At 37.1% G+C, this 16,307-nt stretch overlaps 1 protein-coding gene and 1 non-coding gene across 2 annotated transcripts in view; both read right to left on the bottom strand.

The window, feature by feature from the left end:
- polr3b (polymerase (RNA) III (DNA directed) polypeptide B) overlaps window positions 1-13,560 on the bottom strand; it is a 101,939-nt gene extending 88,379 nt beyond the window's left edge. Inside the window, exons 1-6 of the mRNA XM_061924572.2 lie at window positions 13,353-13,560; window positions 13,026-13,058; window positions 12,888-12,944; window positions 4,815-4,879; window positions 4,674-4,749; window positions 2,961-3,061 (exon numbers count right to left, since the gene is read on the bottom strand). Of these exons, the coding sequence (XP_061780556.1) occupies window positions 2,961-3,061; window positions 4,674-4,749; window positions 4,815-4,879; window positions 12,888-12,944; window positions 13,026-13,058; window positions 13,353-13,424 (404 nt within the window). The 5' untranslated portion in view covers window positions 13,425-13,560. The remainder of the gene's footprint in view (window positions 1-2,960; window positions 3,062-4,673; window positions 4,750-4,814; window positions 4,880-12,887; window positions 12,945-13,025; window positions 13,059-13,352) is intronic.
- On the bottom strand, window positions 4,368-4,439 carry trnap-agg (transfer RNA proline (anticodon AGG)). Its single transcript has one exon. It is a non-coding gene; the product is annotated as a tRNA-Pro (tRNA).
- Window positions 13,561-16,307: the final 2,747 nt, after the last annotated feature.

Here is a 16,307-nt window from a genome sequence, read left to right as displayed (position 1 = left end):
ATTATGTATATATTATCACACAACTCTTATGCTTAAGGGCCGTTGCTATAGTTATTATTAATTGTGCTGAAGTGGTATTTTTCTTTGCTTCTGCAAAGCTGGCAATCCAAAAGATTGCAAGCCAGTCTCGTATCAGTGTCTGTGTCCAGGAGCGGCCTGCTGACTGCCAAGGCCGAACACCGCCGTGACGCAGACAGAGCAGAGACGAGGCGATATCACCAGCGTCAACACATTTGCATTTATATTGTGTCTAACTGGAGCGGTCGAGATTACCCCCTTCCCTCAGCGACAGCTTCAGTGATGTAACCAGGGACCTCCCAACTACCGTATTTTCCGCACTATAAGGCGCACCTAAAAACCACAAATGTTCTCAAAAGCTGACAGTGCGCCTTATAACCCGGTGCGCTTTATTACGATTCATTTTCATAAAGTTTCGATCTCGCAACTTCGGTAAACAGCCGCCATCTTTTTTCCCGGTAGAACAGGAAGCGCTTCTTCTTCTACGCAAGCAACCGCCAAGGAAAGCATCCGCCCCCATAGAACAGGAAGCGCTTCTTCTTCTACCCGCCCCCGGAAGAAGAAGAAAAAACGCGCGGATATCACCGTACGTTTCATTTCCTGTTTACATCTGTAAAGACCACAAAATGGCTCCTACTAAGCGATCCGGTTCATAAAAAGACGCAATCTCTCCATCCGCACACGGATTACTACCGTATTTCACAGCAACTGAACCGCACTGTGGAACGGGAGCACGTACGGTGAATATTCGCACCACAGGGAATGAGAAGTCATCCTTCACTGTGGTTCTAGCTTGCCAAGCTAACTTCCACCCATGGTGATATTCAAAAGGAAGACCTTGCCAAAAGAGACCTTTCCAGCCGGCGTCATCATAAAAGCTAACTCGAAGGGATGGATGGATGAAGAAAAGATGAGCGAGTGGTTAAGGGAAGTTTACGCGAAGAGGCCGGGTGGCTTTTTTCACACAGCTCCGAAGGCGAACACACCTTCACTAAGACGGGCAGACAGCCTCGGACGACATACGCCAACATTTGCCAGTGGATCGTAAATGCCTGGGCAGATATTTCGGTCACAACTGTGGTCCGAGCTTTCCGGAAGGCAGGATTCACAGAACAACAGCGACACTGACTCCCGATGACTTCTACGAGACGGAACCGGCCATTTTGGATACCACGCTTGCGCAACTTTTCAATTCGGACACCGAAGACGAAGAATTCGAAGGATTTACGAATGAAGAATAACTTCAGAAGGTGAGCGCTATGTTTATTTTGTGTGTTGTGACATTAACGTTCGAGCAACATTATGTTACTATTGCTCTACACCATTTTGAATTTTACTATGTTTGTGATTGCACATTTGCGTACATTTTGGGACAGAGTTGTTAGAACGCTGGTTTTCAATATATTATTAAAGTTTGACTGAACTATCTGACTGTTTTTTTGACATTCACTTTAGCGCAGCGTTTTTTTGACATTCACTTTAGCGCAGCGTAGGCGCGGCTTATAGTCCGGGGCGGCTTATTGGTGGACAAAATTATGAAATATGTAATTCATAGAAGGTGCGGCTAATAATCCGGTGCGCCTTATAGTGCGGAAAATACGGTAAATAGAGGAAGCACGTGGGCTAGACTTTAGAGCGAAGTTTGGATCTGTAACTAAAGTACAGCCCAAATAACGTCTTTCCTCAATTGAGCAAAATTGAACTCTGTCTCTGCATGATTCCTTGCTTCTCGTCCGTTTTAATAGATGTCATCAGTGTTTGAACCTGACAGACTACCTCCTTCATGAACCATCAAGCAGCGGTTGTACCAAGCACTGTTGCATCCCTTCTGTTTGCTACTGCAGTATCTTCTAACAGACATTTCCGCCATGTTTGATCTTTCAATATGCCAACTGAAATGAATCACGATCATTGACCCAGACTATATAATCGCCCAGCCCTAGTGCATAGTGACCGTGTTTCTGTCAAAATAGGACAAAGTCTACAGATAACTGACAATATAACCTGGTCCCTACACACCGGAGTTCTTGTAAAAAGAGCTCAGCAGCGCATGCACTTTTTGCGTCGGATGAAAAAAGCACAGCTCCCTCCCCCCATTCTCAGCACATTCTACAGAGGCACTATAGAGAACCTGCTGACCAACAGCATCTCTGTCTGGACTGGAGCCTGCAATGCCTCAGACTGGAAGTCTGTCCAGAGAGTGGTGGGGACGGTGGAAAAGATCATCAGGACTCCTCTTTCTCCTATCCAGGAGATCGCAAAAAGCCGCTGCCTGACCAGGGCTCAGAAAATCTGCAAAGACTCCTCCCACCCCCACCAAGGACTGTTTTCACTGCTGGACTCAAGAAAGAGGTTACGCAGCCTCCGAAGCAGAACCTCCAGGTTCTGTAAAAGCTTCTTCCCTCAGGCCGTAAGACTCTTGAACGCATCGTAATTAAATTATCCCCTCAACTCCCCCCAAAATGGATTAACTCGCTGGAATAAAAAAGACAATATAACATACATCCATAAACGTGGACGCATGTGAAAAAGTGCAATATATTTATCTGTACAGTAATCTATTTATTTATTTATATATATATTTTAAAATTTTATATATATATTTATATATTATTAATATATATTTATTTATTTATATATGCACCTTATTGCTTTTTTATCCTGCACTACCATGAGCTTATGTAACGAAATTTCGTTCTTATCTGTGCTGTAAAGTTCAAATTTGAATGACAATAAAAAAGAAGTCTAAGTCTAAGAAAAAGGAAGTCTAAGTCTAAGTCTAATAATGCTTCTTGGAGACACCCTGTGAGCAAACACAGCTCATTAGCATTAAAGCTGCAGACACACAAAACACTATTGTGGGAATTCTGAGACTTATTTAATAAAAATGTTGAAAAATATTATGATGAAAGGGATCTTGAAATACAATTTTAAAAAAGTACCTTCCAATAGGCAGTGCATTGCGGATGACTCTCTGACTGCCGCGAGTGTACTCGATGTCCACGGTGATTGGCGCAGAATAGGTCATGTCTCGGAGACGACACTAGTGCAGAAACAGACAACATTGAGTTTGTTTTTAGACACGGCAAGCTAACAGAATAAAAAAGTTGCTTAACTTTAAAACTTTAAGGAAGATTCTGTGTTTCAACTGTCGATTATTTTAGTATTCGAGTAATCAATCGCTTAGTTTGGACACACTTTATAGTCTCAATGCGTTTTTAGGGATAATAGCTGAAATAAACAAGGATTTTCTGCTTGCCATTACCTTCATTCTTTTTTGTATCATCAACGTTAAAATTGCACTTAACTTGTGTGCATTAATAAAATACAAAACCAGTGAAGTTGGCAAGTTGTGTAAATGGTGAATAAAAACAGAATACAATGATTTGCAAATCCTTTTCAACTTATATTCAATTGAATAGACTGCAAAAACAAGATATTTAATGTTCGAACTGAGAACATTTTTTTTTTTGCAAATAATTAACTTAGAACTTAATTATATATGTGGAATTTTATCTAACATTCGCATATTATATGATTATTTATATTGGAGCAGTTATGGACGAAATTATATACATACTGTATATATATATATATATACACATACATATATATACACATATATATATATATATATATAAATACACACACACATATATATATATATATATATATATATATATATATATATATATATATATATATATATATATATATATGTCTTAATAAGGTTATCCAAAAAATAAGGTTATCCAAAAAATAGTGCTCGATACCGTAGTAGAGCGCAATATATGTATGTGTGGGGAAAAAAAATCACAAGACTACTTCATCTCTACAGGCCTGTTTCATGAGGGGGTTCCCTCAATCATCAGGAGATTAACTCGCTGATGATTGAGGGAACCCCCTCATGAAACAGGCCTGTAGAGATGAAGTAGTCTTGTGATTTTTTTCCCACACATATATATATATATATATATATATATATATATATATATATATATATATATATATATATATATATATACATATACACAGTACAGGCCAAAAGTTTGGACACACCTTCTCATTTCAATGAGTTTTCTTTATTTTCATGACTATTTACATTGTATATATATATATGTGTGTGTATAAATATATATGTGTATAAATATATATATATATTTATACACACACATATATATATATATTTATACACACACATATATATATATATATATATATATATATACATATACATATATATATATATACATATACATATATATATATATATATATATATATATATATATATATATATATATGTGTGTGTATATATATATATCTTTTACTAGCAAAAAGTTAAAGAGAGGGCTCGTCCGGGATTTGAACCCGGGACCTCTCGCACCCTAAGCGAGAATCATACCCCTAGACCAACGAGCCACATGTACATCCAAGGACAAGTAACCTAGAGAAACTTGATGATGTGGCAAGTCTGACTGCTCTCTTACAACTCAGTGAAACAGCGCCTCTAGTGGTCACAACTTTACAGCGCATGTTGCAAGACCCTTGTGTCAAAACATGCAATTGGATGTTTTCTACTGCCATTTGAATCCTTTATAATAAAAAAAGGGACACTTTACAGCTGCTGCCACTATATAAACAATCACTGCTCACCTCATGAGGAGAGACCGGCCGGGTCACATTAAAGCTCTCCTCCACGTCAGGCATGCCGATGTAGATGTTGAGATATCTGCAACAACACAAATCATTTTCAATGGACTATGAATTGGAGCCATCAGTGATCAGGTGACTTACTTGATGTACCACATGGGATCTGCATCACTCGTTATCTTTTCATTTGCACTCATGATTTTCTTGATCTATGGAGGAGGATTTTTTTTTAAAAATTTTTTTACATACGCACATAAACATACACATTTAGGCCATGTCCACACGAACACAGATAATTAATAAACGCATACTTATACCTGTGATTAGGCCTCTTGTCCACATGCAGACGCATACATTTGTCTTTATAAACAAAGACATTTACAAACGCTGGCCAAAGTGCAGAGATCCAGGACTCTCCGCTCAGCGTATGCATGTACACGACACAAACTTGTGATGACGTCACAGTTGTATGCTGTCATTTCCAAGCTCAACAACACTGCCTTGCTGCCTTTAAACCAGGGGTCACCAACTTTTTTGAAACCAAGAGCTACTTCTTGGGTACTGATTAATGCGAAGGGCTACCAGTTTCCATCCATCCATTTTCTACCGCTTATTCCCTTCGGGGTCGCGGGGGGCGCTGGAGCCTATCTCAGCTACAATTGGGCGGAAGGCGGGGTACACCCTGGACAAGTCGCCACCTCATCGCAGGGCATCTTAATGATTTCTCAAAGTAAATATATATAGAAACAGAATAGGGATGTCCCGATCCAGGTTTTTGCACTTCCGATCCGATACCGATATTGTTTTTGCATTTCCGATCCGATACCGATACTGACCGATACCGATACTGACCGATACTGGCCTATCCGAGCATGTATTAAAGTTTAAAGTTATTTAGCCTACGTAGTTGTCAGAATCATGTTGAAAAGGATTTTAGTACTCTTGATAACAACTAGCCAGCTGAATTAGGGGAGTTTGAATAATACACAATGGTTGGTAACAAGAAACTGACCTGTTTATTCAAGGATAAACACAAAATAGACAAAATTATACATGACAAACAGAAATGGCATCATTGAACTAGGGCTGGGCGATATGGCCTTTTTTTAATATTGCGATATTTTAAGGCCATATTGCGATACACGATATACAAGTGGGGCAAAAAAGTATTTAGTCAGCCACCGATTGTGCAAGTTCTCCCACTTAAAATGATGACAGAGGTCTGTAATTTTCATCATAGGTACACTTCAACTGTGAGAGACAGAATGTGAAAAAAAAATCCAGGAATTCACATTGTAGGAATTTTAAAGAATTTATTTGTAAATTATGGTGGAAAATAAGTATTTGGTCACTTCAAACAAGGAAGATCTCTGGCTCTCACAGACCTGTAATTTCTTCTTTAAGAAGCTCTTCTGTCCTTCACTTGTTACCTGTATTAATGGCACCTGTTTGAACTGGTTATCTGTATAAAAGACACCTGTCCACAGCCTCAAACAGTCAGACTCCAAACTCCACTATGGCCAAGACCAAAGAGCTGTTGAAGAACACCAGGAAAATAATTGTAGACCTGCACCAGACTGTGAAGAGTGAATCTACAATAGGCAAGCAGCTTGGTGTGAAAAAAATCAACTGTGGGAGCAATTATCAGAAAATGGAAGATATACAAAACCACTGATAATCTCCCTCGATCTGGGGCTCCACGCAAGATCTCATCCCGTGGGGTCAAAATGATCATGAGAACGGAGAGCAAAAATCCCAGAACCACACAGGGGGACCTGGTGAATGACCTGCAGAGAGCTGGGACCAAAGTAACAAAGGTTACCATCAGTAACACACTACGCCGACAGGGAATCAAATCCTGCAGTGCCAGACGTGTCCCCCTGCTTAAGCCAGTGCATGTCCAGGCCCGTCTGAAGTTTGCCAGAGAGCACATGGACGATACAACAGAGGATTGGGAGAATGTCATGTGGTCAGATGAAACCAAAATAGAACTTTTTGGTATAAACTCAACTTGTCGTGTTTGGAGGAAGAAGAATACTGAGTTGCATCCCAAGAACACCGTACCTACTGTGAAGCATGGAGGTGGAAACATCATGCTTTGGGGCTGTTTTTCTGCTAAGGGGACAGGCCGACTGATCCGTGTTAAGGAAAGAATGAATGGGGCCATGTATCGTGAGATTTTGAGCCAAAACCTCCTTCCATCAGTGAGAGCTTTGAAGATGAAACGTGGCTGGGTCTTCCAGCATGACAATGATCCCAAACACACCGCCCGGGCAACGAAGGAGTGGCTTCGTAAGAAGCATTTGAAAGGCCTGGAGTGGCCTAGCCAGACTCCAGAGCTCAACCCCACAGAAAATCTGTGGAGGGAGTTGAAAGTCCGTGTTGCTCGGCGACAGCCCCAAAACATCACTGCTCTCGAGAAGATCTGCATAGAGGAATGGGCCAAAATACCAGCTACTGTGTGTGCAAACCTGGTAAAGACCTATAGTAATCGTTTGACCTCTGTAATATAACCTTTGTTGGCAATAACAAAGTATTGAGTTGAATTTTTGTTATTGACCAAATACTTATTTTCCACCATAATTTACAAATAAATTCTTTAAAAATCCTACAATGTGAATTCCTGGATTTTTTTTTCACATTCTGTCTCTCACAGTTGAAGTGTACCTGTGATGAAAATTACAGACCTCTGTCATCATTTTAAGTGGGAGAACTTGCACAATTGATGGCTGACTAAATACTTTTTTGCCCCACTGTATATCTCGATATTTTGCCTTAGCCTTGAATGAACACTTGATGCATATAATCACAGCAGTATGATGATTCTATGTGTTTTGATTGATTGATTGAGACTTTTATTAGTAGGTTGCACAGTGAAGTACATATTCCTTACAATTGACCACTAAATGGTAACACCCCAATAAGTTTTTCAACTTGTTTAAGTCGGGGTCCACTTAAATTGATTCATGATACAGATATATACTATCAGATATATACTATCATCATAATACAGTCATCACACAAGATAATCACATTGAATTATTTACATTATTTATAATCCAGGGTGTGGAGGGGGGCGCCGGATGTAAGTGTCAAAAAGACAGCCAAAAGAGTTTGATATGAGAATAAATCTAAAGTTAAAATATAGGGTAGAAATGCACCCATTTGCAGGAAATGTAGTCTTGATTTTCTAAATTTTCTTTCAAGGCTTGCATGTCTACATTAAAACATTCTTCTTCATACTGCATTAATATATGCTACTTTTAAACTTTCATGCAGAGAAGGAAATCACAACTAAAAAAATCACTAATTTTTTCATACGGTGTTGATCTGGAAATTTTTGCCTCAGCATTTTGATGGTGTGGGTGTGTGGCACCGAATGGAGATAAGCGTCTCGACAGACGTCACAATATTTGAACAATGATGACGAAAACTGTTTTCTCTGTCGTGTCGGTGTGTTGAAAATTGTTATGCGCTTATTTTTTTATTAGATTTTGTGCGTGGCATAGATTTGCTATGCGCAGAGGACGCTTAAACAGTGCGCAATTGCACAGGCGAGCACCTTAGAGGGAGCGTTGCTCGCACGGCTGGGCTAGCATCACAGCTAACGTTAGCCATGCTGCTACCTCTCTGCTCGGGGAGGACGTATACGTATGTGACGTATGACGTGACAGTATGTGATGTATGTCGTGACAGTATGTGACGTGTGTAAGAAGGTGCACTTGCTGTCTGTGAGAGGGAGACACAGGAAAGAGTGAGACGAGCCTGTCGTGTAATGCCAGCAGCTAAAAGCAACTGCGTGAGAATTCACAGACGTGTGGATGTGTTGAAGGTGTGCTGGAAAATGCGGAACAGAAATTAGGGAGCAGCAGAAAAGTGGAATGTATTATTTAAATCGGTGCGTTGGAAAACACGGACGGGAGTTTTTTTTTTAAACTGGATCTGGATCGGCATTTTCCCAAGCCTTGCCGATACGCAATTTTTGGCAAATATCGGCAGCCGATCCGATCCAATATCGGATCGGGACATCCCTACACAGGTTGTGGATCTCCTCACATCTGCACATTGTTTACAATCATGGCCACCAGCAGCGAGAGCGATTCGGACCGAGAAAGTGACGATTTCCCCATTAATTTGAGCGAGGATGAAAGATTCGTGGATGAGGAAAGTGAGAGTGAAGGACTAGAGGACAGTAGGAGCGATTCAGATAGGGAAGATGCTGTGAGAGGCGGGTGGGACCTGATATTCAGCTGGGAATGACTAAAACAGTAAATAAACACAATTAGCCACAACACAACCAGGCTTATATTTAATATGCCACAGATTAATCCCGCATAACAAACACCTTCCTCCTCCCGTCCATATAACCCGCCAATACAACTCAAACACCTGCACAACCCACTCAATCCCACAGCCCAAAGTACCGTTCACCTCCCCAAAGTTCATACAGCACATATATTTCCCCAAAGTCCCCAAAGTTGCGTACGTGACATGCACATAGCGGCACGCACGTACGGGCAAGCGATCAAATGTTTGGAAGCGCAGCTGCATGCGTACTCACGGTACCGTGTCTGCATATCCAACTCAAAGTCCTCCTGGTAAGAGTCTCTGTTGTCCCAGTTCTCCACAGGCCAATGGTAAAGCTTGACTGTCATCTTCCGGGAATGTAAACAATGAAACGCCGGCTGTGTTTGTGTTGTTGCTGCAGTCGGCCGCAATACACCGCTTCCCACCTACAGCTTTCTTCTTTGCTGTCTCCATTGTTCATTGAACAAATTGCAAAAGATTCACCAACACAGATGTCCAGAATACTGTGGAATTTTGCGATGAAAACAGACGACTTAATAGCTGGCCACCATGCTGTCCCAAAATGTCCGCTACAATCCGTGACGTCACGCGCTGACGTCATCATACCGAGACGTTTTCAGCAGGATATTTCGCGCGAAATTTAAAATTGCACTTTAGTAAGCTAACCCGGCCGTATTGGCATGTGTTGCAATGTTAAGATTTCATCACTGATGTATAAACTATCAGACTGTGTGGTCGGTAGTAGTGGCTTTCAGTAGGCCTGAAAATATGTGTTTTGTTGCTAAAGATTAATTGTCTATTAGGGATGTCCCGATCCGATATTTGGATCGGATCGGCTGCCGATATTTGCCAAAAATTGCGTATCGGCAAGGCATGGGAAAATGCCGATCCAGATCCAGTTTAAAAAAAAAACTCCGGTCCGTGTTTTCCAACGCACCTATTTAAATAATACATTCCACTTTTCTGCTGCTCCGTAATTTCCGTTCCACATTTTCCAGCACACCTTCAACACATCCACAATTCTCACGCAGTTGCTTTTAGCTGCTGGCGTTACACAACAGGCTATTCTCACTCTTTCCTGTGTCTCCCTCTCACAGACAGCGAGCGCACCTTCTTACACACGTCACATACTGTCACGTCATACGTCACATACGTATACGTCCTCTCCCAGCAGAGAGCGAGGTAGCGGCATGGCTAACGTTAGCTGTGATGCTAGCGCAGCCGCTAAGGTGCGCGCCTGCTCAAGCGTCCTCTGCGCACGGCAAATCTATGCCACGCACAAAATGAAATAAAAAAATAAGCGCATAACAATTTTCGACACACGGACACGACAGAGACAACAGTTTTCGTCATCATTGTTCAAATATTGTGACGTCTGTCGAGACGCTTATCTCCATTCGGTGCCACACGTCCACACCATCGAAACGCAGAGGCAAAAATTTCCACATCAACACCGTATGAAAAAAATAGTGATTTTTTTAGTTGTGATTTCCTTCTCTGCATGAAAGTTTAAAAGTAGCATATATTAATGCAGTATGAAGAAGAATGTTTTAATGTAGACATGCAAGCCTTGAAAGAACATTTTGAAAATCAAGACTACATTTCCTGCAAATGGGTGCATTTCTACCCTATATTTTAACTTTAGATTTATTCTCATATCAAACTCTTTTGGCTGTCTTTTTGACACTTACATCCGGCGCCCCCCCTCCACACCCTGGATTATAAATAATGTAAATAATTCAATGTGATTATCTTGTGTGATGACTGTATTATGATGATAGTATATATCTGATAGTACATATCTGTATCATGAATCAATTTAAGTGGACCCCGACTTAAACAAGTTGAAAAACTTATTGGGGTGTTACCATTTAGTGGTCAATTGTACGGAATATGTACTTCACTGTGCAACCTACTAATAAAAGTCTCAATCAATCAATCAAAACACATAGAATCATCATACTGCTGTGATTATATGCATCAAGTGTTCATTCAAGGCTAAAGCAAAATATCGAGATATATATTGTGTATCGCAATATGGCCTTAAAATATCGCAATATTAAAAAAAGGCCATATCGCCCAGCCCTAGTTCAATGATGCCATTTCTGTTTGTCATGTATAATTTTGTCTATTTTGTGTTTATCCTTGAATAAACAGGTCAGTTTCTTGTTACCAACCATTGTGTATTATTCAAACTCCCCTAATTCAGCTGGCTAGTTGTTATCAAGAGTACTAAAACCCTTTTCATACCTGCCAACTTTTGAAATCAGAAAAACCTAGTAGCCAGGGTCCAGGGGCCGCAGGCCCCGGTAGGTCCAGGACAAAGTCCTGGTGGGGGGGTTCAGGCTTCTCCCCCCGACGCAAAATGATTATTAGCATTCAGACAGGTTAAAATGTTGCTAAAACCATCACTTTTCTATCAGTCACAGTGACTTTTCAAAACAAAAATATTACAGCAAAAATCATATGGGTTGATTGACATGTTTATTCTGTAAGCTAACTTCAATAGTTTGAAATTATTTTGACAGTTAATGCCAGTTATCCTGTCAACCTTTCACAAGACTTCAATTTGTTAATTGAAAGTATAAACAGTATAAACAACTTTTACAGTAAACAAATGGTAAAACAGTACTAAACAATTCCATTAAAAAAAAATTGGTGTCATTATTAACTTTCTGTCCAAGCTTGTATAATCTACTGCCTTGTTCAATTGTAAAAAATATTCTGTGCCTAAAATTCACATTTCTATCACAATTATCATACTGTAAACATGGTAAGCTAACTTCATTAAAATTAATAGTCCTGTCAATAGCATGGAATTACAATTCAAATGTAGTTTTTTTGTAAGCCTTTCAAAAGAATTCAAAATATGAAAAATTAATGCAAATTAATTTAAGCCATCAGACACTTGAAAAGTGGCACATCACATCTCTAATGTAATCATTTTAACTTTTCAACAGAAATAGCACTGCAAAAATATTAAGGACATACTTCTGTATTTTGGTAGTTATGCTGTCAACATTTAACAAGATTTCTTCAACTTGGACTTGAAAGCATAAATAGTATAAACACTTTTAACAGTATAACAGTACTAAACAATTCCAATAGATAACATTGGTGTCATTACCTTTTTGTGGCTAAAATCCGAAAAACGTTGAAAGTTTTCCACTTGTATCGCTAGCAACGACATTAGACTTGTGTTTTTTTTGTCCCAACGTGGTCTTTTACATCGCTAATTCCTCCGTGTCCGATCGAAAAATCTTGTCTGCACAAGGTGCAATTCGCGTAGTTTTCACCCTTTTTGGAACGGATAATTATTCCCGGATAGGCTTTTGAATATTCTTCACGGAATGACTGCAGTTTTCTTTTCGGTTTAAGACTCGTTTGCGATTTTTCTCCGGCTGATTCCATGATCGTTCGCTCGTTTGGAAACAATGGCAACAAGTGCCTCGTGCTTGGCAGCGGTGCTATAAATAGCCTTGCGCATTTAAAAAAAAAAAATGTTTTTAATTAATGAAAAACCGTATTTTTTATCACTGCAACCGTAACCCGGAATAGGTTGATGAAAACCGTACTAATTACGGGAAAACCGGAGTAGTTGGCAGGTATGCCTTTTCAACATGATTCTGACAACTAAGTAGGCTAAATAACTTTAAACTTTAATACATGCTCGGATAGGCCAGTATCGGTCGGTATCGGATCGGAAATGCAAAAACAATATCGGTATCGGATCGGAAGTGCAAATCAATAGACAATGTCTATTGATCAAAAATGCACATCATCTGTGCAATCTACTAATAAAGGTGTCAATCAATCAATGAAGGAGATAAATAAAAAAAAAAAAAGATTTAAGTATGCGTTTATTAAGTATCTGTGTTCCCGTGGACATTTGACTGTGTTGCGTCTTACCTCCACGTTAATGAAATAGTTGAAGGAGTCAATGTGCTGCTTCACCAAACCTTTCACCTGAGAAAAGCAGAAGTTTTAAGTTAGGTTGAAAAAACAACAACATTGGAATACACAAAAGTAGACCCACGGGTTCGTTACCTTCAAGAAGGCAGGCAATAGTTTCCATTTTTCCTGAGGAATTAAGCGCAAAACAAAATTATTGGGAGCATACACAACTTCAAAATAACGAAAAAAATAAAATAAAATTAGATAGCTATATTTTTTTGAACCGAGTTGCACTGCCGGAAGCTGCATTCGGCGTCAGCTAAAGTGCGTAAACAAACCAGATAATTTAATACATACAATTAATAGCTGCATTTAAAAAATAACACACATAATTAGGTATTAAAAAGAATGTCGCATTGTAGTTATTCTCTTTATTAAACGTGTTTTATGTGAACGTGGACATGTCGGCGTTCAACCTACCTCTATGGTGTTGACAGGAGCCGCCAGTTCCTGTGGAGACATGTTACAAAACTCGCCTCCAAGGACCTCCATCTTTGACTTTGGGTGCTTTTTTTAAACACTTTATTGTCAATTTAAGTATTTACGTCCAACTCCGGCCATGTTGGCAGTGTTAATTCGCTGTTAGGAGTCGGAGCAGCATGCGACTGTGCATGTGTTTCACTCTAAGAGCTCCGGAGGGAAACTTGGGAACCAAATAACTAGTTCCGCTACGGTTTCTGCTGTCAAGATAAATATGACATTTAATATTATTCAATAACAAGGACCTCCATCTTGACTTTGGGTCCTATTTTGAAGCACTTTATTGTTTAATTAAGTATTTACGTCCAACTCCGGCCATGTTTTTTTTAATTTTTTTTTAAAATAATTTTAATTTTATTGAACAACAAACATACATTTATAATTCACTCAACAGTTTAATACATAATAATGATAATAATAATAATTAAATAAATAAATAAAAACAAATAAATAAATAAATAATTTAAATTTAAAAAAGACAAGAAGGGCTACCTATTTTTTTTATTTTTATTGAACTACAAACATACATTTATAATTCACACAAAAGTCAAGGCACTTTCAACATAAAGGAAAGAAAACAAAAGCAAATACAGATAGAGTAATAATGAAAAAAATATTAAAAATATATTTTTTTAAAAGAAGACAAAAAGGGCTACCTAAATCACTTTAAATGTTTTTAACTAATATATAAATTTAAGGGCTTTTGTACTCTTAATCATTCTCCAAGATTTAATTGATAATTGTGAACCATTAAGCCAATTAGAAAGCTATGTTGGCAGTGTTAATTCGCTGTCAGGAGTCGGAGCAGCAAACCAAATAACTAGTTCCGCTATTTAGAACGGTTTCTCCTGTCAAGATAAACATGACATTTAATATTATTCAACAACAAGGACCTCCATCTTGACTGTGGGTCCTATTTTGAAGCACTTTATTGTTTAATTAAGTATTTACGTCCAACTCCGGCCATGTTTTTTTTTTTTTTTTAAATAATTTTAATTTTATTGAACAACAAACATACATTTATAATTCACTCAACAGTTTAATAAATAATAATGATAATAATAATTAAATAGATAAATAAAAACAAACAAATAAATAAATAATTTAAATTTAAAAAAGACAAGAAGGGCTACCTATTTTTTTTATTTTTTTTTTAAATTATTTTTATTGAACTACAAACATACATTTATAATTCACACAAAAGTCAAGGCACTTTCAACATAAAGGAAAGAAAACAAAAGCAAATACAGATAAAGTAATAATGAAAAAAATATGTAAAATATTTTTTTTAAAAAGGGCTACCTAAATCACTTTAAATGTTTTTAACTAATATATACATTTAAGGGCTTTTGTACTCTTAATCATTCTCAAAGATTTAATTGATAATTGTAAACCATTAAGCCAATTAGAAAGCTATGTTGGCAGTGTTAATTCGCTGTCAGGAGTCGGAGCAGCAAACCAAATAACTAGTTCCGCTATTTAGAACGGTTTCTCCTGTCAAGATAAACATGACATTTAATATTATTCAACAACAAGGACCTCCATCTTGACCTTGGGTCCTATTTTGAAGCGCTTTATTGTTTAATTAAGTATTTACTTCCAACTACGGCCATGTTTTGTTTTTGTTTTTTTCAATAATTTTAATTTTATTGAACAACAAACATACATTTATAATTCACTCAACAGTTTAATAAATAATAATGATAATAATAATAATTAAATAAATAAATAAAAACAAATAAATAAATAAATAATTTAAATTTAAAAAAGACGAGAAGGGCTACCTTTTTTTTTTTTTTTTTTTTTAAATTGAACTACAAACATACATTTATAATTCACTCAACAGTTTAATAAATAATAATGATAATAATAATAATTAAATAAATAAACAAAAACAAATAAATAAATAAATAATTTAAATTTAAAAAAGACAAGAAGGGCTACCTATTTTTTATTTTATTTTTTATTTTTATTGAACTACAAACATACATTTATAATTCACACAAAAGTCAAGGCACTTTCAACATCAAGGAAAGAAAACAAAAGAAAATACAGATAAAGTAATAATGAAAAAAATATGTAAAATATATAAATAAATAAAAAAGGGCTACCTAAATCACTTTAAATGTTTTTAACTAATATATAAATTTAAGGGCTTTTGTACTCTTAATCATTCTCCAAGATTTAATTGATAATTGTAAACCATTAAGCAAATTAGAAAGCCATGTTGGCAGTGTTAATTCACTGTCAGGAGTCGGAGCAGCAAACCAAATAACTAGTTCCGCTATTTAGAACGGTTTCTCCTGTCAAGATAAACATGACATTTAATATTATTCAACAACAAGGACCTCCATCTTGACTTTGGGTCCTATTTTGAAGCACTTTATTGTTTAATTAAGTATTTACGTCCAACTACGGCCATGTTTTTTGTTTATTTATTTATTTTTTTAAATAATTTTAATTTTATTGAACAACAAAAATACATTTATAATTCACTCACCAGTTTAATACATAATAATGATAATAATAATAATTAAATAAATAAATAAAAACAAATAAATAAATAAATAATTTAAATTTAAAAAAGACAAGAAGGGCTACCTATTGTTTTATTTTTATTTTTATTTTTATTGAACTACAAACATACATTTATAATTCACACAAAAGTCAAGGCACTTTCAACATCAAGGAAAGAAAACAAAAGCAAATACAGATAGAGTAATAATGAAAAAAAAAAAATGAAAAAAAAAAAAGACAAAAAGGGCTACCTAAATCACTTAAAATGTTTTTAACTAATATATAAATTTAAGGGCTTTTGTACTCTTAATCATTCTCCAAGATTTAATTGATAAATAGAAACCATTAAGCCAATTAGAAAGCTATGTTGGCAGTGTT

This window comes from Nerophis lumbriciformis, linkage group LG29 (genome assembly GCF_033978685.3).
Source record: "Nerophis lumbriciformis linkage group LG29, RoL_Nlum_v2.1, whole genome shotgun sequence".
Classification (NCBI taxonomy): Eukaryota; Metazoa; Chordata; class Actinopteri; order Syngnathiformes; family Syngnathidae; genus Nerophis; species Nerophis lumbriciformis.
Note: the sequence above shows the minus strand (reverse complement) of the source record. Positions and strands in the feature narration are given on the sequence as shown.